Source organism: Euphorbia lathyris, chromosome 7 (genome assembly GCF_963576675.1).
Source record: "Euphorbia lathyris chromosome 7, ddEupLath1.1, whole genome shotgun sequence".
Taxonomy (NCBI): domain Eukaryota; kingdom Viridiplantae; phylum Streptophyta; class Magnoliopsida; order Malpighiales; family Euphorbiaceae; genus Euphorbia; species Euphorbia lathyris.
In genome coordinates, this window is record NC_088916.1 from 9,421,442 (window position 1) to 9,430,907 (window position 9,466).

The 9,466-nt window shown below is 35.5% G+C and overlaps 1 protein-coding gene across 1 annotated transcript; it reads left to right on the plus strand.

Annotated features, from left to right (window-relative positions):
- The first annotated feature begins 3,404 nt into the window (after positions 1 to 3,404).
- Positions 3,405 to 8,290, plus strand: LOC136201283 (11-beta-hydroxysteroid dehydrogenase B). Its single transcript, XM_065991912.1, has 6 exons — positions 3,405 to 3,634; positions 5,330 to 5,522; positions 5,603 to 5,688; positions 5,889 to 6,020; positions 7,061 to 7,225; positions 7,821 to 8,290. Exons 1-6 carry the CDS (start codon positions 3,449 to 3,451, stop codon positions 8,115 to 8,117), a joined length of 1,059 nt encoding a protein of 352 aa, XP_065847984.1. The 5' UTR covers positions 3,405 to 3,448; the 3' UTR covers positions 8,118 to 8,290.
- The last annotated feature ends 1,176 nt before the right edge of the window (positions 8,291 to 9,466 follow it).

Consider the following 9,466-nt stretch of genomic DNA (forward strand, 5'->3'; position numbering starts at 1 on the left):
CAAACAATATTTCATTAAATGGATCAGCGACACACAATTCAGTCCACAAAAAAACACATGAATGCAATACCGGAAAATTCATACCAATGAGCTTATAACCACTTGGCAAATAACCATGACAGCAAGACCATATCAGATGCAAAACTTTTGGCGGCAACTTAAGCTTCCATAAATGCTTCCATAGACGTCGAGGACCATTTGACCCACCAGGCATATCATTGAAAATAACGTTCCTCGCAAGAGCTGCCTGATACCCGGCCTTAACTTTGTACTAACCATCATGAGAAAAAGGCCATTAGAATTTATCAAAAGCAAATGCACAAAGAGGTAGACTCAAAATAGCCTCAGCATCCTCCTAATAAAAGTAGTTATTCACAACTGCAGCATTCCAAAGGCCGGTCCCTGCAATAACCAATGAGCTCACCCAATCTGAAGGAGGAGCACATTTAAACACTAACGGCCGAGCACAAGGTATGAACGGAACCCATCTATCAGCAAAATTTTTAATAGATGCACCATCACCAACCCACCATATCCCACCTTGAATCAGAATTGGACGAACACTAAGTAAGGACCGCCAAACATAGCTATCAGATGCCCTACCAGAAACCTTATCCTAAGTATGGTTCCGTAAGTATTTAGACACGAATACTTGTGCACAAAGAGACCTTGACTGTTCAATAATCCTCCATAACAGTTTCACCAATAACGCTTGATTAAAAGAAAATAAATGCCTAAAACCCAAACCACCACTTTCTTTATTAACACACAATTTATTCCATCGAGCACAATGAATTGTCCGCTTACCCCCAACATCTCCCCACCAATAACCCACAATAATCGATTACACCTCATCACAAAGAGTCTTCGGAACCAGGAAACAACTCATAACATATTGTGGAATAGCAAATGCAACCGCTTTAATTAAAACCTCTTTGCCACCTTTCGAGAGAAAACGTTCATTCCAACCATTCACCCTCTTATAGAGACGATCCCTAAGGTAGTTAAAGATGAACTTTTTTGACCTCCCAAGAATGGTAGGGAGACCCAAATATTTAGGAAACACATTAACAGCCCGGACACCCATAAAACTCCTTAGATTCTCCTTAAAAGCATCAGACAAATTGGAACTAAAACTAATCTCAGATTTATCCAGATTCACACATTGCCCCGAAGCACTTCCATACTCAAAAGATTCCCTAAAGAAAATCAATGAGTCATTAGCAAAAAAAAAAATAAGTGAGTAATCATAGGTCCCCCCGCACCGGGATGAATCCCATGCAAGCTTCGATCCACTTCAGCCTTTTTAATCAAAGATGAAAACCCTTCCGCACATATTAAAAACAAATAGGGTGAGATAGGATCTCCCTGACGAAGACCCCTACTAAGAATTACAAAACCTTTAGGCACCCCATTTATAAGAAATGAAAAAGAAGTCGAAGAGATACACTTCAGCACGAGATCCACAAACTGATTAGGAAAACTCATCATTCTCATTACCAATTACACAAAAGACCACTCAACTCTATCATAAGCCTTACTCATATCAAGTTTAAGCGCACAAAAACATTTCCTCCCATAGCACTTATATTTCATAGAATGGAACATCTCAAACGCAATAAGCGCATTATCAGTAATAAGATGGTCTGAAACAAAAGCACATTGTGTTTGACTAATGACTTTATCCAACATCCCTTTAATTCGATTAGACAAAACTTTTGATACCAATTTATAAATGACATTACACAAGCTAATGGATCGAAGATCCTTCATAGTGCAAGGTGATTTAACTTTGGGAATAAGAGTTATAAAAGTATGATTGAAGTTAGGAGGAAAATTCATACCATTCAAAACATTCAGCACAGTACCAGTCACCTCTTCCCCAACAATATCCCAATAGGAAGAATAGAAGAGGGTCGGCATTCCGTCAGGCCCTGAAGCTTTCGTCGGGTGCATCTGGTCCAAGGCAAACTTCACTTCATCTGCTGTAAAAACAGCATTCAATAATTCACCATCCTCCATGCCGATTCTAGAATTAATCGCCTCCCGAACAAAATTGTACATATTTTTTAGTATACCTAAAAATACTCCGAAAATAATATACGTAAAAATAATAACATACAAGAATTAAAGTTGTTTAGTATATTTATTATGAAACTACATTTTTTATTTTTTAAAATCATCATTTTTGGAGTTTTCTCCTTCTAAACATTAACTTTCTCCCTTGTACAAAACAACACATAAATGACTTCAAACTTAAAAAGTTGAAGAATTAAAAGTTACTTAAAGTATCATTTAATTCTTGAAAATTATCATTTTGAGGTCGTTATCGGCCAAATTTTTAAAAAAAAAAAAAAATTTACCAACTATATATACCGATCCGCAAAAAAATATGAAACCACATGTTTTTTTAAATTAACCCGCTAATTTATTAAGTATATCTCTTTCGGAAAAAAATTAAAATTTTCTATAAATAACTAGGATTTTTGTAATCTTTAAAATTTCTTTGGGATTAGTAATAAATACATGGTTAGGGGCGGAGAAAGTGGCTCCTCCGGCAGCTGGAACCACCATAGCCACTAGTAATTTCGGTTTCTTTGTCTCCATAAAATTTGAGGTTATGGTGGTTTCGGTGTTTCTTTTTCCAAGAAATTTAGATTGAATGCTGAATTAGCATCCAAAATTCGTCCATGTCCTTATAGGTTCTCTCTAAATCCAAAACTCCAATTATTTTTTACCTATTAGACCCTCTCAAAATCCAATTTTCTAAATTTTTGACCTGTTAGGCCCTTATTAAATCCAAATTTCTAATTTTTTTGGCCTCTTAGGACATTCTTAAATCTAAATTTCTAATTTTTTAGTCTATTATATTTTTTTAAACCGAATTTTTCTATTAGACACCAATTTAGTAAAAAAAATATACACCATGCATAAAATCGCCCTCCCAATTGAACAATAATGTATTCACTCAGTCTTGATCACATGTACCTTAATGAGCAGGTAGAATTTAACCGTTAGATCTAGGCTTATAAGAATCCTAAGGTGGAGATTCAAAGCATCTGAAGGCTTACATTTAATAAGACTATATGTAACAGTCTCTGCGCGAATTCACTCACTAGTTAAGGTGCATGTGAAAATTCACGTGTATTGACTAGTGTACATGGTTGCTAGAATACAAAGTTTGCTATATAAATGCTAGAAACTGCCTTCATCCAAATCATGTTTCAGTCAAGAAAACGACGATGGTAATTGATGATATGTACTACTACAATTTTTCATATATTTGAATATTAGTTTCATTATAATCGATGATTCGTCATCATTTAAATGTAACACGTGTGCTTCAATTACATGTTGCATGCAATCCCAATCCCCAGTTGTTCATTATCTACCCCCTCCTTTCCCCCTTTCTTCATTTCACATCTCTGTAGAGGTACGGTGGTCGGTGATGATGGATTTGTTCAACTCAGTGCTGAATTGGGTGGCGCCTCCGGCGACTTTGGTGATGCTAGCCTGTTCTTGGCCAGCTTTGGCCTTTTTAAATACCTGTGAGTGGCTTTACACTTCGTTTTACAGTGAGAATATGGAGGATAAAGTTGTTCTTATTACTGGTGCTTCTTCCGGCATTGGAGAGGTACCTATTAATTCTCTTTTTCTTTATATTTTCCATAAATGGATACTTATTGAATTATAATGATCAATTTGGCCTTATTAAGAGTTGCTTAGTTGGATTAATTTGAATCAGGGGTCAAAATGACCTCTAAATAGACAAACTAGATCAATTTAGGTAAAATCCATGTATATTTGATCAATTAGCCCCTGGTGTGATGAAGTTTTGGTCCTAAAACCAATTCTATTTGGAATAATTTGTCAAATATTACCTACTAACTATTTGAGCTAAAATGATCAGGTGAGTACTATAACTTGATATGTGAATTTCGATTTGAGTTAAATTGATCTTGATTGTACGGATTGTCTAACTTTAGGGGTTATTTCAACCCATAATTGGGATTAATTTAGTCCAACTTTAGGGGTCATTGGGCAGAAAATGATAGTTGTGAGCAGTGGCGAATACATGATTGGTTAGTTGGGGCCGATTTTACAAGTTTCTGTAAAAAAAAAAAAATAGCTAAATGAACTTGTTCAAAAAAAAATTTCAGTGCTTATGATGATTTTTAACATGTAAATGAAATTGTGTCTAATAGAAAAAAAATTTAGAAATTTGGATCTAAGGAGGAGTTAACAGACCAATAAAATTAGAATTTTGGAGTTGGGGATGGCTTAAAAGGACGTGGGCCAATTTTGAGATGTTAATTCAGCACCCATCAAAATTTCCAGGAGACAGGGGGTGCTGGATCCATCACAGCCTCGTCTCAAATTTTGTGGGAGACAGGGGTGAAACTACCCCTGGTCATGGTGGTTCCGGCGGCCGGAGGAGGCTGGGCCCTGTATCCGCCCATGGTTGTGAGCAGCATAAGGATTTGACATATGTCAAATAATTACCAATGAATTAAAGATCAATTTAGTCTTGAAGTTGAAGTTGGCTAGTAGGATCAATTTAGTTCAAAATAAATTTTGGCTATCAATTTGCCCTTCAACTTCGGCATCTAGGGCGAAACCAGTCCAAAATGACACAGTGTCTATGTATGATTGGCGTGTCACTTTCTCATACTAACACGTCTGACGTGTCAATTTGTCTAGATCCTGCGTTAAAAGGGCCAAATTAATACTCAAATTTAATTCTGGAGTAAATTGACCCTTTATTCAATTACCAACCATATATAATGATACTCATCCAATGTCACATGTCAATTTAGGTAAAATGAATTTAGGCCAATTTTACAAGTTAATGGTCAATTTGGCTCCTAAACCGGGCATACAGGTTCATTTTAGTCCAATTCGAAGTTTAGGATCAACTTAGCTCTGAAGTTTGCAATATTGACAAATTAGTCCAAATTTGAGACAAAAAAAAAATTAGGAACAAATTTGGCAAATTTTTAGGAATTGAAATTGATTATATTTGGTCCAATTTGTCAAATATTGCAACTTCAGTGCTGATTTTATACATAAAGTTCGATTTGGTCTAAAGTGAATCTTTGCCAACTTCATAAGCCAAATTCACCCTTAATCCTCAATTTTACTCTAGATATCAAATTGATGGTCAAATTGATAACAAACTTATATTTTGGACTAGATTGATAGTACTAGCAAACTTCAAAGACCAGATTGATCCTTATATCTCATAATAATTAATAGCAAATGAGTTGTCTTTTTTCGTAATTTGTACAAATTTTTACTAAATTGATACGGAAATTTCATGAGAATGCAGCAAATTGCATATGAATATGCGAAAAAGAAAGCAAATCTTGTGTTAATTGCGAGAAGAGAAAACAGACTTCGAGGAATCAGCGAGAAAGCTAGACTTATTGGAGCTAAACATGTTATGATCATGGCTGCTGACGTTGTCAAAGAAGATGATTGTCGGAGATTCGTCAATGAGACCATTAATCTCTTCGGCCGTGGTACAATTAATTACTCATAATTAATTACTAATCAAATTTATTTAATTTTTTTAATTAAAGTTCAATTTGAATTAATGCAGTTGATCATCTAGTCAACACAGCAAGTCTTGGACATACATTCTATCTCGAAGAAGTTACCGATTCTTCTGTGTTTCCACATTTACTGGTAATTAATAATTAACGGCCCCTGTCGCCGCCGGAATCACCCCTACTAGGGATGGTTTCGGCCCCCGTATCTCTGAAAGATTGGGGTTGGGGGTGTTAAGATAGTGTGAAATTTTTTTTATATGCGCATGTGTAAAATTGGCCCGGGTGTAACCAATTAACACGTGTAATTGAAGTTGATATGATTAATTTGTGACATAGGATATTAACTTTTGGGGAAATGTGTATCCGACGTTCGTTGCCCTACCGTATCTTCATCAGTCGAATGGAAGAATAGTTGTGAATGCGGCAGTAGAAAACTGGTTACCTCTGCCCCGAATGAGCCTATATGCTGTGAGTATGTGTAGCAATTACATTTAGTGCATATGTATGACAATTTCGGGTTATTGTGTTATGTTATCTCAATGTTTAATATGATTATATATGATACAAATGTAAGAGAAATGATAATTGTATCATATGGGTCGTCTCATCGTTTCAGAAATTTGACACCCTAGCTCAAAATATGATAACATTTTGATATTTTGAAAACTGAAAAACAAGGGTCGCAATTTTGGGTTATCATGTTATGTTATCTCGATATATATGTTTCAGATGGTTATATATGATATAAATGTAAGAAAATTGATAATTGTGTCAATTGTATTGTATCAATCGGGTTGTCTCGTCTCGATAAATCGTGTTAGTGTCATAACTTGCCACCCCTGGGTCAAAATATGACGTAACATTTTGATTTTAGAAACTATGAAAATCTGGTCAGTTTGACCCTTGAACATGGATCAGATGTGAAATTTGAATTAAGGGTCAAAATAGTCCATCGAAATTTAGTTATCAACTCGGCACTTAAGTTTGGCAAATTTTAACAAATTGGCCCAAATTTTACAAAGCTTTGGTTTTAAAACTTATTGTATCCGGGTCAATTTGTCAAAGTTTGACAATTTGAGGATTGTATTGATATTTAAACTTCTATTTGGGGTAAATTGATCATAGCTGCCATTTTTAAGGACCATTTTGACGTTAATTCTGTCAAATTTATTCCAAATGCACATTAGGTAAGTTACTTAAACAAACCATAAATCATATGTTAACAACATGGACTAATTTGACTAAAAACATTAAGTTGTGTACTAAATTGATACCAAAGTTCGTTCCGAGGAAATTTTCATTTCGTGATGGTGGTCAATACCTAGGATGAGGTCCGGAACTAACTTACGATGATTCGTACTTAGGAAAGGATTAGTATATGTTCGAATTGATACGTCCAATATCACATTTGATTCAATCAATTCAATTGTTTGTGCTTCTTATATTATACCAAATAGTGATTGCTCATATGTTTTTATTACTCACTTCATCATTAATCTCGTCTCTAGGCTGCAAAAGCTGCGGTGATAAACTTTTACGAGTCGTTGAGATTTGAATTGAATGGTGACATTGGAATAACACTTGCAACACACGGTTGGATCGGAAGCGAAATGGGTAGAGGCAAGTTCCGGGTAGATGAAGGAGCAGAAATGCAATGGATAGAAGAAAGAGAAGTAAGATTTTATTTACTTATTTTCCTTAGTGAATTAACCGAGAGAGAGAGAGAGAGAGTGTGTGTGTGTGCTAAATTGATGTTCTTTTTAGTGTTTTTACATAAACAAAAGGGTAAATAATTTATTAGTCTCCTCCTTTTTACCTAATACACTGTTAAGTCTCTCTATTTTCAAAAACACGTTATACGATCCCTATCTTTTTTATCAATATTAACTCTTTAGTCCTTTTGTCTATTCTTTTTTAGATTTTTAACTGTTAAATTTGGTATAAACAGAAAAACAAAAAATAACAGAGTAACACAACCGTTTTGTATCTACTATGGTTGTCCTGCCAGCTAAGATATATTCGGTTAAAAATCTAAAAAAACTAGACAGAACGACCAAATAGTTAATATTGACAAAAGATATGGACTTTATAATGTGTTTTTCAAAATAGAGGGACTAAACAGTGTGTTAGGTAAAAAGACGGGAACTAATAAATTATTTACCCTAAAAAAATTAGCATTTTCTGGAGACCAGTGGTTCCTCAAGCCCCATCCGTCCTTGTTGATTGATATATTATGTAGCTAAATGTTGATCATATATGCTCGCGTAGGTGCCAGCTGGCGGCGGTCCAGTGGAAGAGTATGCGAAGATGATAGTAGACGGAGCATGCCGAGGAAATAACTACGTGAAATTCCCAAGCTGGTATGATATATTTCTGCTGTATAGGGTATTTGCACCTAGAGTTCTGAATTGGACATTCCGGTTTCTACTGGCGTCGCATACGGGAAGACGGATGTCTTTGGTCGGGACGGGGAGAAATCTAATAGAAGGTAGTCCTCCTAGAAAACTGCTTACTGGTAGTGGTCCTCCGAGTCCTGGTCCCTTGCAGATGCAGAAATTTGAATGAAATTTAAGGCAAGTGAAGATGATCATACTTGTTTTTTTGGGGGTTTATTTTGTTGAATTTGTGGTTTAGGGATCTCTTTGCAATTTTAATTTGTGAGATTTGATGAATAAATGAGGGGCTTATTTTGTTATTTGTTTCATTTATGAAATAAAATTTAGCTTATTTGCCTCTTACTCAAGTGTCCAATATACAAATTTTTAATGATTTCTTCGTATTGGTCCGTCTAAGTCCGTCTTGCTAATGTTAATGTTCTCCACCCGGATGGAGGGCGCGGGTTCCCATGAGATTGGGAAGAGGAACCCTGGTATTAGAGACCAAGGTTAACATCCGCAACTTGACCATTCGTGAGTTGGTTTGGACATATTTATTTGGTCCGAATCAGTATAAGGCCGCACATAAAATGAATGGGATATGATTGCATAATCTAAGTTGTATGGCGGGCAAGATACCTGGTTCTGGTGTCTGTCAAGATCGGGCTGATATACTGTTAAATCGGCTTATGATCTTATCAGGGGCGGATACAGGGCTTCGGCCCCTCCGGCCGCCGGAACCACAATGATTAGGGGTAGTTTCGGTTCCTCTGTCTTCGCAAAATTTGAAACTGTAGTGGTTTTGGTTCTTCTGTCTCCAAATTTTTTTGGTATAGGATACTGAATTAACACCTTAAAATTGGCACAGGTCAGGTTAAGCCCACTTTAAATCTAGAATTTTAAATTTTGATTTTGATGGCCTGTTAGGTTTCTCTAAATCCAAAATAAATCTAAAATTCTAATTCTTTTTCACGTTAGATCATTTTTAAATCAAAATTTTATATTTTGGGGGTCTGTTTTGTCATTTTTAAATCTAAATTTCTAATTATTATTTTTTTTGGCTTATTAGGCCTTTCTTAAATCCAAATTTCTATTTTTTTTCTATTAGGCTCTCTTAAATCCAATTTTTTTTTACACGTTAAGAATCTAAACACAGTGTAGTTTAATTTTGACAAATTTTGATACTTAAAAGTTGGTTCTTGACCATTCAGATTATAACATGAATTTTTTTTAAATAAATTCGATTTTATGCACATGTAAAGTCGGTCTTCTAACTGACCAATCATGTATTCGTCACGGGATCTTATTACTGGTGGGAATACTAATGTCGCACATTTGCTTACATATTTTGATTGTTTGGTTAGGCGATTGGGGGGTTTCAGTGCGAATTTGTGTTTTCCTCTGGTTTGTAATGAATGATAAGATAATTTCGAATAAGAATAGAATGAGGCAACACTTGAGACCTCCGTTGGTGGTTGCAAAGCAATCTGTCCTCTTCGGTCTGCCAGTCCGCCACCTACTGGCTTATGTTTTTCACGG

What these genes read in the sequence shown, in the direction of transcription:
- LOC136201283 (XM_065991912.1), top strand. Translation starts at nt 3,449, where the DNA reads ATGATGGATTTGTTCAACTCAGTGCTGAATTGGGTGGCGCCTCCGGCG. An exon ending in CATTAATCTCTTCGGCCGTG is followed by an intron (nt 5,523 to 5,602) that starts GTACAATTAATT and finishes GAATTAATGCAG; the next exon opens with TTGATCATCTAGTCAACACA. An exon ending in CTGTGTTTCCACATTTACTG is followed by an intron (nt 5,689 to 5,888) that starts GTAATTAATAAT and finishes TTTGTGACATAG; the next exon opens with GATATTAACTTTTGGGGAAA.